Genomic DNA, 14,635 nt, shown 5'->3' on the forward strand with positions numbered 1-14,635 from the left:
CCCAAACCCCAACCCCATCCAGCCTCTCTAACCCTTTCACACATCTCTCCCTATCTATGTCATACAGTTCACATAATATCAAGCCTGAGAAGGGAAATATGGGAGAATTGAAAGAAGGAAGGGGGAGTTTTGTTTGTTTTGGCAATGTATTATTTTTATTAGGGTGGATTAAGTTAGTTTCACTATTACGTATGGAATTTTAAAATTGTATTTATTTATTTGGGGGGTTCATCCCATCCAGTTGGTGGCGGCAATACACCTTTTGGGGTTGTAGTCCGCCATAAAACAAGAAGAAGAAGATATTATTATTAAGAGATTTGACTTCTGGGGCCTGTTGCACAAAACTAGGATAAGGGATTAAGCCAGGATATCTTGGTGATCCTGGCTCAATTGATCCGTAATCCGGTTGCACTAAAGATGGATAGGGGGCAGGAGGATATGTTATGGTATAAATTACCATGGAGATTTATTCTGTGGAGCTAGCCTGCTCCAGACCAGGCTAAATTCCAGGATCTATTTAATCTCATCCCTAATGTCAGTCAGCAGTCACCACAAATGGAAACCAATAGTTATTTCACTGCTCACTATACATTGTTATCACATATAACTAGACCCACTGTTATTATTTAAACGTTTGTGATCATTAATTTCAATGATTTTGGATAAAAAATGATTTTTAGATGATGTTGCTATCATTAGATAATTTACAGTTTCCCATAGACTATAAGGCTATATATAAAATGATAGAATATTAGGGCCACAGAGGGGAAAAAAACACAAGTCATAATATTGTAACCAGTTGTTTTAAAGGAGGACAGTTGTTAAAATGACAGATGTGGGGCATTTCGTGAAATTGTACTTCAGTATGGTTTCATAAACAAAGACATGCTGATGTGCCAGAATATTAAGTATCACATTGTCATAAGTATCAAAACTGTAAAAACAATATGTAGCTTTTCTGCAGAAAGAACCAGCCTCATAAATTTATGACTTTATCCTTTTTCTTCAGTGTGGCCCTAGTACTCTGTCATATAAACAAATACACATTCCATATGAATATAAAAACACAATGTGTAACATTATGTTCCTTTATTGAATAAGGACAAAACAAAGCAGGTAAACCATCAGCTCCTTTCGAAACTGAAGTCACAGTGACTCTACAAGATGGAAAGCACAGAATCCAAGCATATTATACAAAATGATACATACACATTCAAAGGTCTGTATATAACACACCCTGCATGTCTGCACACTAAAATAAATGCAGGACAAATCCATACACATCAACTGAACAGACAAATGAATGGATGCAGTAGCCTCCCTGCAGCCTTGTATTACACACAGTATACCGCACAAACATCATAAGAGGCCAAATTCGTCAAAAAACGAACCCAAAAAAACCCAAATTCCTCTGCCACCGCAGGACATATTTAACCAAAATTGAAAGCACACATACTAACTAAAATAATTCAACACATATTGGTCCCTCAGCAGCCGACCACTGTCGTCATCAGGGAAGATTGCCGGATTGTCCCAGTCCATGGCTGGTGGCACTCTGGGGGCCCTCTCCTTCCTCAGGCAGGCCACATTGTGGAGGACAGCACAAGCCACAGTAATATCACATGCCCTAACAGGGCTGACCCTTAATTTGTGAAGGCAGTGAAAGCGTGCCTTCAGGAGGCCAAAGGTCATTTCAACTCTGGCCCTGGTCCTGGCATGGGCATGGTTGTAGGCCTGCTGTGCTTCCTGGGGGTCTGTGAAAGGTGTCAGGAGAAAAGGCTGGCAGCCATACCCCCTGTCTCCCAGCAACACACCAGAGAATTCACCTGTCAACACAAAATCTCATCATTACTACCTCATAAACACAGTGATATTCTTGACACAGCCATGATGGTTATAAATAGGGGTTGTGTGGCTTACCTTGTGATAGGCACTGATAGATTTCAGAGGCCCGAAAGATTCTGGAGTCATGGACTGAGCCAGGCCATTTTGCCACAACATTGCTGATCACACAGTCAGCATTGCAGACCATCTGAAATCATAAGATGAGGAATATTACACCAATCAATGCACATCACTGGCAATGCAGAGTGTTCGTCAATGGACAATATCAAAAAGTTATGTTCACCTGAACATTAATGCTGTGAAAGGATTTCCTATTCACAAAATCGGCCTCATGGGCACCTGAGGGGGCTTTTATCCTTATGTGTGTGCAGTCCACTGCACCAATGACATTGGGGAAACCTGTCACACAAAGTAATGAGTATCCTACTATGTGTTAACAGTTGTCCTGTAATTTGTAGATCCTCTTACCTGCAATCCTATAGAACTCCTCTTTGATGTCACAGAGTCTTCTGTGGCCAGGGAAGGAGATGAAGACATCTGCTAATGCTTTGATAGCCAGACACACACTCCTTATTGTGCGGCAAATTGTGGCCTTGTTCAGCTGTTCTGCATCCCCCACTGAGTACAGGAAGGCTCCACTAGCAAAAAAGCGCAAGGCCACACAAACCATTTGCTCCACACTCAGTGCATGGCTCCGTGCAGTGCGGTGCTTAATCCTGGGACCCAGTAGTCTGCATAGATACCTGATGCCATCTGCAGAAAACCTGTATCTTTCATATAGATGGTCATCAGGGAAGGCCAGTGGGTCCAACCGGTCCCTGAAGACCCTTTCTCGCCTGAAGGCTCTCCTCAGCACAAGTGCTTCTTCATCCACCACATCTCGCACGAATGGGCATGCCATTGTCAGAGCAGAAAGGAACACACAATTTTGGGCCTTCATATAGGCTAGTGGCCACACCTGGTGCTGGGGGGGTGGGCAAAAGAGGGCGATGCCTTATAACGATGACTTGGTTGTACTGATTGCTGGGAAAATAAAAAAAACCTTAGAAAGATGCCACCGTCCTGTGTGCTCACAATAAGAGCTCATATGTCATGGCTCACTTGACTTTACGAGAATATACCTAATTTTTATTTTGAGCTGTGTCATCTTCTTGGAGCTGGGGGAGGAAAGAAAAATAATGATTAATACATTTGTGTTACAGTTAGCATACAGTGTACATTGAAGGCATATCTCACCTCCCTCTCAAGTTTTTTTTATTTCAAGGTCCAGTTTCCTAATTGTCCTCTTTTTTATTTCGGACTCCAGTGCAAGATTTTCCATATTTTTCTTCTTGTACTGAATGTCTATGTCTGCCAGTTCTATTTGGCGCCGGAGGTGGTTGCCATACAACTTTCTGATAGCTTGTGAGCTCTGTGAACACAATACAATTAGCGCAGCTGGAATTTGGCAGGATGTGGTGTCCTTTTATTAATACGCACTATGTTGCCAGGCTGGTTTTCCCACTGTATAGCATCTGGGTCCTGTAAAAGAAATTAGATTTTTTGATTTTGATGAGGACTCCTCACCATTGTAGAGTAAATAGTACTTTCACAGTCTTAACATGATACCTCATGCCTTCTGGAATCCAGAGAGATGGTCTCCTCCTCATCATCGTCTCCATCATGTGCTGTTGCTGCTGCACTGGGGCCTTCACCCTATCACATTTAATCGGATTCATATTGAAGCTAGTAGACAAGACATGCCAGGCCTACAGTATGCCTTTGATGGAGTACTCACTGGATCAGCATCGTCTGGTGCTTGTGCTGGTGGCTCTAACAGGAACACAGTGCTGCCAGACACTGCAAGGCAATAGGTAAACCAAAGTCAGACAGTCCAAATTGATTCAATATGAATGTGGTTGTATCCCATGTAGAGATGGAAGGACATACCTTGAATGAAGCGGGTGGCATCTTGGGAGGAACCTATGCTCGTCTCTTTCCCCCCAGGGATCCCCTCTAAGACGGGCCTGCCTTTATTTAGCTCCAAGGCCATGTCCTCTGCTGGGGTAAGGTCAGCCTTTGGTGACCCACCACCCGTGCCTTGTCTGTGGGTATTCTTTTTCACTGCTAAAACAGTACAGACAATGTGTGAGCAGGCACCTTCTGGGTACAATATATGCTTGTGCTTTGTTAAATATTAGTCAGGGACCATACCATTCTGCAGAATGTTCTTGTATTTGATTTTGACCTGCTGCCATGTCCGTTTTGGCCCGTTCATGTTTAATCTACACACACACACACACACACACACACACACACACACACACACACACACACACACACACACACACACACACACACACACACACACACACACACACACACACACACACACACACACACACACACACACACACACACACATTTAATGGAGTCACACTGCAAAAAATTACTTGGTATTTTTGTCTTGTTTTCAGTAAAAATATCAAAACATTTATCATAGCTTTATACAGTGTGATGGAGTTACTTTACACAATTTCACTCATATCTGCAGTGCATTTCAATTAAAAATTTAACCGTTTCATAATTACAGTACAACTGCATTTTTGGAGATGTGAATTAAATATTTGAATTGTAATTGTGATGTTTCAGCGGAGCGGTGAGTGTGTAATTGTGCACTACTTACGCATTCAGGCGGTCTGCAATACTTTGCCACGCTTTTTCTCTTTGCTTTATCACTGTGGCGGTGTTGCCTTTCTTCTTAATTATATCTTTTACCTCCTCGTATGCCTCCATGAGGATTTGTGCTTCCGACGGGGAAAAGTACGCGGCTCTAGTTGCCATGGTAAATCAGTTAATCTGTGATCTGTGGCGGGGTCTATTTGAGTGAGCCGTGAGCGCGCACCTATCCAGGATTGGTTTCACCTGGCTTAATGAATCCGTGTCTGCTCATCCTGGCTTGGTCTTTGTGCAACCAATTAAGCCTGGACGCACATGTTTTGGCTTCATTGAGCTCAGCTGAGTCATTTATCCCGGATGTCTTAATTCTACTTTTGTGCAACAGGCCCCTGAAGCGCAAAAGGGTATGTTGAGTGGTGGTGTCCCATCCTCCCAGGTTGTTGGCATGGTGCAGGAGCAGATAGGGTTAAAGTAATGGAATAGTGGGTTTTTAATTACTGTAGGGTTAGTTGGAAGGGTGTATTTGTTTTATAAAATATTGTCTTTTCACGTTTTCAAATTTTTTTAAATCACAAAGTATAATGGATTTCAATTATAGTCCAGTTTGTGGCAGTAATTACCACATTTTGGATGCCAACCGCTGTTAAACTCCCGAAGAAGAAGACCATTTCCTGGTCTTGCATCTGATGTGTCTAAAACAGTTTTAGTGGAGGTAGCTAGACTTGGGAGGACATTTTTCATTAGATAGTGTATGTCGGATTAGATTTCCTTCTCGAGGTGGAAGGCACTTAAAAGATTCGTCGGCTCACTTATTTATTACGTTTTTTTTTTTTTTTAAAGGTTCTCCATTTCACGTTTTTGTTAGTGTTTGTTTTCTTTACTTTCGTATATTCTCTCGTGTACATGGTGGCAAGATGCTGGATTTCTTCACCATCTTCAGTAAGGGAGGCATAGTGTTGTGGTGTTTTCAGGGAACCGGTGTTACAGAATCCTTCACCGGGCCTGTCAACGCGCTGATCCGCTCCGTGATCCTTCAGGTGAGAAATGTTTTCAAATCAAGTGACAACTGTCATGTTTCCGTGCCGCCTAGCCGTGTGTATGTATGGTTGTTTTTCAGTATTCGCCAGAGCGTCTCCACTTCGTCAACAAACTGGCTAGCTAATTTAGCTAGGTAGCTTTCGTAGATACACATGTAAATTATTCTTTGTCTTAACTAAATATGATTTATGTTTAAAGTTAGCGCACTTGTTAGCTAGCTACCTAATGCTAGGAGTGAGCTAACTATATGGTTGCGTAATACAGACATGACATGGAGGATTTGGGAACTGGGGGTTACACGCGCACAAATTATTTTGCCAGCCACATGACAATAACACAGCATAGTGGGATTATCCCAAAATGCAAGGCTATTACCACGTTGCTAGCTAACGTTAGATGTCAAATATTTATACTGAACAAAAAATATAAACGCAACATGCAACAATTTCAAAGATGTTACTGCATTACAGCTCATATAACGAAATCCGTCAATTGAAATAAATAAATTAGGCCCTAATCTATGGATTTCACATGACTGGGAATACATATTTTGGTACCAGATACTTTTTAGAAAGGTAGGGGGGTGGTCTGGATCAGAAAACTAGTCAGTATTTGGTGTGAACACCATGCAGTGCAACATTCCTTCACATAGAGTTGATCAGGCTGTTGATTGTGGCTTGTGGAATGTTGTCCCACTCTTCTTCAATGGCTGTGTGAAGTTGCTGGATTTTGACGAAAATTGGAACACTCTGTCGTACATGTTGATCCAGAGCATCCCAAACATGCTCATTTGGTGACATGTCTGGTGAGTATGCAGGCCATGGAAGAACTGGAACATTTTCAGCTTCCAGGAATTGTGTACTGTGCGTTATCATGCTGAAAGATGAGGTGATGGTGGCGAATGAATGACACAACAATGGGCCTCAGGATATCAAATTTTATTTGTCACATGCGCCGAATACAACCGGTGTAGACCTTACTGTGAAATGCTTACAAGCATTTACAAATGTGTGCCAAACATTTGAGAGAAATAAGCTTTTTGTGCGTATGGAACATTTCTGGGATCTTTTATTTCAGCTCATGAAACATGGGACCAACACTTTACATGTTGCATTTATATTTTTTTTCGGTGTAGAACATATGTTCAAGACAAATGTTTACATTTCAGTGATGAAACCTCTGATCTGTGTTACAGTATTGAGTAGCCTAATGTTAATGCTTCTGATTTTTTTGTTTGTTTCAGGAACGCAGTGGCAACAATTCCTATACTCATGACGCCTTGAGTCTTAAGTACAAACTCGATAATGAGTTTGAGCTGGTTTTTGTGGTAAGTTTCATATAGAAATGTGATTATAATGCACTGTAGTTCTATTTCCTGAAGGAAAAGACCATACTAGCATACAGCAGTGTTAGCTTCTCATGCAGTCTGTGGTGTGGACTCAACTGACCATGTTTGTCTTTTCTTTTTTTTTGTACAGGTGGGTTTCCAAAAAATCCTGACGCTGTCGTATGTTGACAAGTTCATAGATGACGTACAGCTACACTTCAGGGATCGTTATAAGAATGAGCTGGAGCAAAAGGGGGCCCGTACACTGTTGAGCAGCGGTTTTGCATTTGAGGATGACTTCAAAATGCTTCTTTGGTAAGCAGTTTCACATCTTAGGGCTGATACTGCATACAGAGCTGAACTAATGGTGCATAAAGAGATAATATTATACTTTCAAACTAATTTGCTATGCTGAATCTCACACAACCAGCTGTTGAATTGTCAGCCCACAGGTCTACAAGGACCAGTAGGCTACTTGTATGAAATATAATTTCACAATACTTCAAGTCAAATGCTTCGTGCTTTGATTCTGTTACTGTCCTGTTGTGCTCTAGTGAGGCGGAGGAGAGCAGCAAAGCTCGAGGTCCTACCTCCATGAGGAGCTTCAATGCTTCCCTGAAATCCCAGAAAACTGTGAAGTCCATGATCGAGACGAAGGGAGGGGATAAGGGCAAGGAACAGGGTGGAAAGAAGAATAAGAATGCCAAAAAAGAAGGTAAGGGTTTGATGTGGTTATTATGGAGGTTTTGTTGGAATACAAGCACTTTGTCATTGTTCTTCCTTACACAATTTCGGTTTGAAACCAGTCCCACATTTTGTTCTTGTTTTAATTTCATGGGGACATTGATAATGTTTTGTATGGCAGGGGTTAGTTTCTGAAATCTTCCCCCCAGCTCCTGCTGCTGAGCCTGTGAAAGGGGAACAAGCCAAGGCTCCAGCCAGTGCCCAGAAGACAGTGGAGAATGGTAACCAGGGCTTGACCCAGGAGGAGATCATTCAGAAGAAGAGAGAGGAGTTTATACGCAAGCGCATGTGGGCACCTGCGGAGAAGCCCAGGTGAGTAGGGGGAGGAATGGAACACAATGTGGTTAAAGTTCTAATTCTGAATGTTACTGACAGTTGTTTCAGTACTGAAAGTCACATTGTTTCTTGCCTTCCAGTAAGTCCCCCAAACCTGCGAAGGAGAAAACCAAGGGGAAAGAGAAGCGGGTGTGGACCTTGGGTGGCAGCAGCACCAAGGAACTGGACTACAGCCAGCGCAATGGAGCCCATGCTACTGGGGACCATGTCCTGGATGCTCAAGCTGACCCGGTATGTGCCTGTTGGGTTTGAGCGCAGCAGAGCTAATATTGCCTGGTTGTACCAGAGTGAATATCTGTGCTCACATTATTTGAAAAGTGAAACAATTGTGAGTGTAGTGGTCACTGGTTTAACCAGACTAGAGCTAATAGCCTTCAGGGATGCTCTGTTGGTACCTTAATAAATAAGGCCCATGTGGTGTAGAAGTGCTTAGTTTATAGGAATTGCACATCTTAATAAAGTCGTGTCTTGTTGTCCAGGGGATGCAGCTGAGCTCCATGAAGGGAGACCTGCTCGCTGTGGATTACGAGTCCAGCGAGGATGAGGAGGAAGATGCGGTGGAGAGGGTGGTAGTTGCTGACACAAGCAAACAAATGTGAGACACTTAGATTATTACATGTCAGATAATAAGAAGCATGGCTGAGCAATGGAAGCTTTGAATGGGACATTGTGCCCTGTTGCACCTGACATAAGTATCCATTAAATTTTTTTTAGCCCCAAAAAGGGTACTTTTGGGGGGATGTTTGGGATGCTCAAGGGCCTGGTGGGTTCCAAGAGTCTGAGCCAGGAGGACATGGAGCCAGTTCTGGACAAGATGAGAGACCACCTCATTGGTATGGACTCCTCTGTTCAACACTACAGTATCAGTTTAACACATGCACTCCCCTATGTATTTATTTAGAGAGTGAAGCTAAAACGTTACATTTGTCTCTATACTCCAGCATTTTGGATTTCAGATCAAATGTTTCATATCAGGTGACCGTACAGAATGTCATTTATTTTTTAGGGCATCTTCATACATATGTTTTAACGTTTAGAAATGAAAGCACTATATATCTAGTCCCTCCATTTGAAGGTGTCGTACGTATTTGAAATAATTAACTAGTGGGGTAGTCAAAAGTTTAGTATTGGTCCCATATTCCTAGCGTGCAATGACATCAAGTTACAAACTGCATTTAAAGTTTGTTGTGTTACAGATTATGTTGCTGACAATAGAAAATAATGGTAAATAATGTATTGTCATTTTGGAGTCACTTATGGTGAAAATAATAATGTTCTCGAACACTTATACATTAATGTGGATGCTACGGATAATCCTGAATTGTGAATAATGAGTGAGAAAGTTAGAGGGATATATATATATATCATACCTCCCTTGTTATTGGTAATGGTGAGAGGTCCGCATGCCTTGGGGGTATGATCTGTGTGCCTCTAACTTTCTCACTCATCATTATTAATGATTAATTAATGATTATCTGTAATCATGGTAGCATCCACATGTACTTCAAATGGGGGAGTAGATGCATAAAGTGCTTTCAATTCTATATGCTTAAACAGATATGTATGAAAATACCCTCAAATAAAAGGTGACATTCTATACTGTCGCCTCATATGAAACATTTAATCTTAAATCCAAAATGCTGGAGTATAGAGACAAATGTTTTATCTTCACTGTCCAAATACATAAGGGAGTGTACATAACTAGCCAACCTTGATTTGTTCATGTCCTAGTTCACCTGAGGGAAAAGCTTCACAGTCGACTTGTATTCAATGAATACTTCTGTCATCAATTTTTTTTGCAGCTAAGAATGTAGCAGCTGAAATTGCCTCCCAACTCTGTGACTCTGTAGCCAAGAAACTGGAGGGCAAAGTCATGGGTACCTTCACCAGTGAGTACAACTGTCTTCCACCCAGCCAGTCAGAATAGAATAAGTCCACATTAGAATGAGTTTACCTGTGGAGAGATTGAAGTGAACTAGATGGACTTCTCTCCCCCAAAGAGATGCGAAGACACTGCACAACAGTTCAGAGTATACATCTTGCTCTGATAAAGCCCTCCCCTCTCTCTCTAGCTGTGGCATCAACAGTAAAGGGGGCCCTGCAGGACTCCCTGGTACAGATCCTGCAACCCAAGCGGCGTGTGGACATCCTGAGAGACGTCTTGGAGGCTCAGAGCCAGCGCAGGCCCTTCGTCATTACCTTCTGTGGGGTCAACGGGGTTGGCAAGTCCACCAACCTCGCCAAGGTTAGATCCACCAGTGTGTCAATGTTTTTTTTCTTCCTGTTAATCCATTATATTGAAAAGATTGGTATTGCTGTGGATTTTAAACCTGGGTTGCATCCATTTAACCAAACCAGGTCCTGGTTGGGACTTTCCTGGCCGTACTATGACCTAGATACATAGGCCACCGATATCCTAGTAAGTCCCCATTCAGACCACAGAAAAAATATAGTTTTATTTGCTGAAACCCTCCATCCTCTGTGTGCAGATCTCTTTCTGGCTAATCGAGAACGGTTTCACCGTGCTGATAGCAGCCTGTGACACATTCCGTGCGGGGGCCGTGGAGCAGCTGCGTACCCACCAGCGCCGCCTTAACTCCCTGCACCCCCCTCAGGACGACGGGGGACGGCCTGTAGTGCAGCTTTATGAGAAAGGCTACGGGAAGGACGCCGCTGGCATCGCCATGGAGGCTATCGCCTATGGTAACCATACCATGCCCCAGCTTGCCATTCATATATTAGATCATTTTAGCCCCATAGTATGCAATTGCTCTGTTGTCTGATCTCAATTAACTGTATGGTGATATGCAGGAGGGGTTCACGAATGCTTCTTAATTTATCACATATAAACTGAGTTTACTGACCATGCCAGACATCCATTCAACCAAGTGAAGAAATCCTCCTTTGTCTCCCCGTCTCTGTCCAGCCCGTAACCAGGCCTTTGATGTGGTGCTGGTGGACACTGCTGGACGGATGCAGGACAACACCCCACTGATGACGGCCCTGGCCAAGCTGATAGCTGTCAACATGCCTGACCTGGTGCTGTTTGTGGGGGAGGCTCTAGTGGGCAACGAGGCTGTGGACCAGCTAGTAAGAGTCCTTTTAGAACATATAACATCCTACTGTTTAATCAGCCCCTGACACTCAGATCCCTAGAAGATAAAAAAAACGGACTGCCAAATAAATTCGCATCCGTTTCGGATACTCGAGTATATTTTGCATTATGTTAGAATTTCTAAGCCAATTTCCTAAAATTGTTGAATATTGGAGCGAAGCGAATTTTTTATTCAGTTTTAAAACTAATTTATTGTAATTCTACATATTCTGTCATGGAGCTGAGAACGTTTCACTTAGGCGGCCCATCCAAGGATTAGCTTTAGCTGTACTTACAACCCTAGAAAGTTGAAATGGGCTATGCTATTGGATTATATTTTTCAATGTTGTGCAGATGGCACATTTTACATTTAAGTCATTTGGCAGACACTATTATACAGAGTGCTTTACAAGAGCAATTAGGGTTCAAGGGCACATCAACATATTTATCGCTCGGGGATTCGAACCAGCGACCTTTCCGTTACTCACCCACTCTGCTTAACCGCTAGGCTACCTGCCACTTACTGTAACTGTTTGTTGATTTGCTTAGCTGTCTGTTGCACTCCACAACGAGTGCGATACTTTACTTTCAGGTGAAATTTAACCAGGCGCTGGCTGATCACTCCATGTCTGATAAGCCACGTCTCATTGATGGGATCGTTCTCACCAAGTTTGACACCATTGATGACAAGGTTTGTATGCCATTAAATACATGTAAAAATAAAAAGTTTCCTGATCTTTCTTATCCCTCAGATATAGGACAGACACTTCAGAACAAACTTCATTTTTATATTTTGTTGGGACTATCTGTTCCATGTTGTGAGTCTGTTATTTAATCAATTTGTATGGGCTAATAGCAGTAAGGCCAAAAATAATCTAATATATACAGTACCAGGCAAAAGTTTGGACACATCTACTCATTTAAGGGTTTTTCTTTATTTTTACTATTTTCTACATTGTAGAATAATAGTGAAGACATCAACACTATAAAATAACACATGGAATCATGTAGTAACCAAAAAAGTGTTAAACTAATCAAAATATATTGTGAGTTTCTTCAAAGTAGCCACCCTTTGGCTTAATGAGCGCTTTCCACACACAACCAGCTTCATGATGTAGTCACCTGGAATGCTTTTCCAACAGTCTTGAAGGAGTTCCCACATATGCTGAGCACTTGTTGGCTGCTTTTCATTTACTCTGTGGTCCAACTCATCCCAATTGTGTTAAGGTCAGGTGATTGTGGAGGACAGGTCCTCATCACTCTCCTTCTTAGTCAAATAGCCCTTACCCAGCCTGGAGGTGTTTTGGATCATTGTCCTGTTGAAAAACAAATGATAGGATGGCGTAACTGAGTGCTGCAGAATGCTGTGGTAGCCATGCGCCTTGAAATTTAAATAAATCTGACAGTGTAACCAGCAAACCACCATCATACCACCTCCATGTTTCACGGTGGGAACCACACATGTGTAGATCATCCATTCACATACTCTGCGTCTCACAAAGATAGAGGTTGGAACCAAACATTTGGACTCGTCAGATCAAAGGACAGATTTCCACCTGTCTAATGTCCATTGCGCGAGTTTCTTGGCCCAAGCAAGTCTCTTCTTTATTATTGGTGTCCTTTTAGTAGTGGTTTCTTTACAGCAATTTTCCCATGAAGACCTGACTTCATGCAGTTGATCTGTCTGTAACTTGAACTCTTTGAAGCATTTATTTGGACTGCAATCTGAAGTGCAGTTAACTGTAATTAACTTGTCCTCTGCTGCAGAGGTAACTCTAGGTCTTCCTTTCCTGTGGCGGTCCTCATGAGAACCAGTTTCATCATAGCGCTTAATGGTTTTTGTGACTGCACTTGAAGAAACTTTCAAAGTTCTTGAAATTTTTCAGATGGACAGACCTTCATGTCTTAAAGTAATGATGGACTGTTGTTTTTCTTTGCTTATTTGAGCTGTTCTTGCCATAATATGGACTCGGTCTTTTACCAAATAGGGCTCTCTTCTGTATACCACCCCTACAACGTCACAACACAATTGATTCTCAAACACATTAAGGAAAGAAATTTCACAAATAAACTTAAGGTACACCTGTTACCTGAAATGCATTCCAGGTGACCTTATGAAGCTGGTTGAGAGAATGCCAAGCGTGGCTACTTTGAAGAATCTGAAATAACACTTTTTGGTTTCCATATGCGTTATTAGTTTGTCTGAACTAATATTCTACAATGTAGAAAATAGTAAAAATAAACCCTAGAATGAGTCAACTTTTGACTGGTACTGTATATATTGTTATACTTCAAGGGGTCTTAAAATTCAAACTCATCCTTGGTCTGACCATCTTAAAACAATTCCATATAGCTTAGAACCACTCCCCCCAGCTTAGACTTATGGGTTAACAGAAGTCGCTGTTAACAAAATGTCCGAGTTTTGAGACAATTGTTTGATGTTAGTCAAAGCTTTTAAATGCTGTTTATGACGTCCTAATCGGAATGTGTAAGAACAGAAGTCTGCGTGGTTTGTGGTTGCAAAGCTGACGTCACTCCTCCCTTCAGGTTGGCGCTGCTATCTCAATGACCTACATCACAGGGCAGCCCATTGTGTTTGTCGGCACGGGCCAGACCTACAATGACCTGCGGAGCCTCAATGCCCGCGCTGTGGTGGGCGCCCTTATGAAGGCCTGAGTGGCTGCTGCCTGCATCTGTGTTCACCATCGTGACAAAGCCAACCAAACACTGCACTTTGAGATGTCCGGTCCTGCTAACCCTGTCCTGCAGTTCACATCCTAACTATGATCCTCCACATGGCACCAAACGCAAAACTCACAGGCTTCCTCCCAGCTCCGTCGGGAGGGAACGGGGCGGTTGTTGACTTTTAAGCAACATTTAGAAAGCGAGAAATTGCACTAAGGTCTCTTGCATCCTCTGTAAACTGTTGGTCCAAATTCAAAAGTACCTCAATTTTGTTTAGCTTTAAAATGAGACATTTCCTGACTTTATATCCAATCAAATAGAGGATGTCAAATTCACTTCCTGGCATTTGGTGTCTGTTTTTTCCCCCTTCACTTCAATGAGAAAATGTCAGGTATGAATGCTTGCTGGAGGTGACACGTTTCAGCAGCCACCCTGTCCCTGAGTAAAGCTTAGTGATCATAGTGCCTATCCCGTCTCCCTGAAGCATAACCACTGCAGGGGTGACAGTCTGCTTAAAACATCAATAAGCCTGCACTACATCCAGTAACTATCTTCTGTTTCTCTTGCTCTCCATGATGGACCACTATAACCCCCCCGATGCCCCCGCAATTGGAGAGTTCAATGCCCCTTCAATTTGCTGGAGGTGAAGAGACATGGGTTATTACATTTGGGGTTAAAAGTCCAGAGACGTCAAAGGTCTCTGGACAACTGGAGCAATAGCTTTCTACCCCTTTGTCATTTTTAAAACAAAATAAAAAAGGGTCAAAAAAAGTCTTACATTTTTCCAGTCCCTATAATTTGCAGTAGTGCTATATAGATGTCAATTTGAGAATGTAAACATTTCTAAATAAAGCTGCTATAATAACCTGTAGCAACTTACAGCTTGTGTTTATACGTTTTCCAATTCC

General features: G+C 42.3%; 2 protein-coding genes across 9 annotated transcripts; one reads left to right on the plus strand and one right to left on the minus strand.

The window, feature by feature from the left end:
- Positions 1 to 1,053: 1,053 nt before the first annotated feature.
- LOC139548148 (putative nuclease HARBI1) lies at positions 1,054 to 5,073 on the minus strand. Of its 7 annotated transcripts, XR_011669658.1 has the most exons (11): positions 4,511 to 5,072; positions 4,039 to 4,109; positions 3,775 to 3,951; positions 3,623 to 3,684; positions 3,454 to 3,540; positions 3,325 to 3,366; positions 3,082 to 3,256; positions 2,967 to 3,002; positions 2,314 to 2,868; positions 1,921 to 2,032; positions 1,054 to 1,826 (listed from the first exon to the last, which is right to left on the minus strand). XR_011669658.1 is itself a non-coding variant. In XM_071357586.1 (10 exons), the coding sequence occupies exons 7-10, from the start codon at positions 2,783 to 2,785 to the stop codon at positions 1,456 to 1,458; spliced, it is 1,071 nt and encodes a 356-aa protein (XP_071213687.1). In that variant the 5' UTR covers positions 2,786 to 2,868; positions 2,967 to 3,002; positions 3,082 to 3,366; positions 3,454 to 3,540; positions 3,623 to 3,684; positions 3,775 to 3,951; positions 4,039 to 4,939; the 3' UTR covers positions 1,054 to 1,455. The 7 variants fall into 7 exon arrangements, 5 of the variants coding, with proteins under 5 accessions (XP_071213687.1, XP_071213689.1, XP_071213688.1 ...); XR_011669659.1 differs by having other exon boundaries at positions 2,314 to 3,002; positions 4,511 to 5,073; XM_071357586.1 differs by adding an exon at positions 2,129 to 2,244 and having other exon boundaries at positions 3,082 to 3,366; positions 4,039 to 4,939.
- A 92-nt stretch (positions 5,074 to 5,165) lies between these two features.
- LOC139548146 (signal recognition particle receptor subunit alpha-like) lies at positions 5,166 to 14,598 on the plus strand. Of its 2 annotated transcripts, none has more exons than XR_011669657.1 (14): positions 5,166 to 5,540; positions 6,785 to 6,868; positions 7,020 to 7,183; positions 7,423 to 7,583; positions 7,762 to 7,924; positions 8,029 to 8,179; positions 8,428 to 8,543; positions 8,663 to 8,781; positions 9,751 to 9,837; positions 10,021 to 10,193; positions 10,438 to 10,651; positions 10,875 to 11,038; positions 11,592 to 11,733; positions 13,590 to 14,598. XR_011669657.1 is itself a non-coding variant. In XM_071357578.1 (14 exons), exons 1-14 carry the CDS (start codon positions 5,418 to 5,420, stop codon positions 13,716 to 13,718), a joined length of 1,947 nt encoding a protein of 648 aa, XP_071213679.1. In that variant the 5' UTR covers positions 5,168 to 5,417; the 3' UTR covers positions 13,719 to 14,598. The 2 variants fall into 2 exon arrangements, 1 of the variants encoding a protein (XP_071213679.1); XM_071357578.1 differs by having other exon boundaries at positions 5,168 to 5,540; positions 11,635 to 11,733.
- The last annotated feature ends 37 nt before the right edge of the window (positions 14,599 to 14,635 follow it).

This window comes from Salvelinus alpinus, chromosome 21 (assembly GCF_045679555.1).
Source record: "Salvelinus alpinus chromosome 21, SLU_Salpinus.1, whole genome shotgun sequence".
NCBI classification, from domain to species: Eukaryota; Metazoa; Chordata; class Actinopteri; order Salmoniformes; family Salmonidae; genus Salvelinus; species Salvelinus alpinus.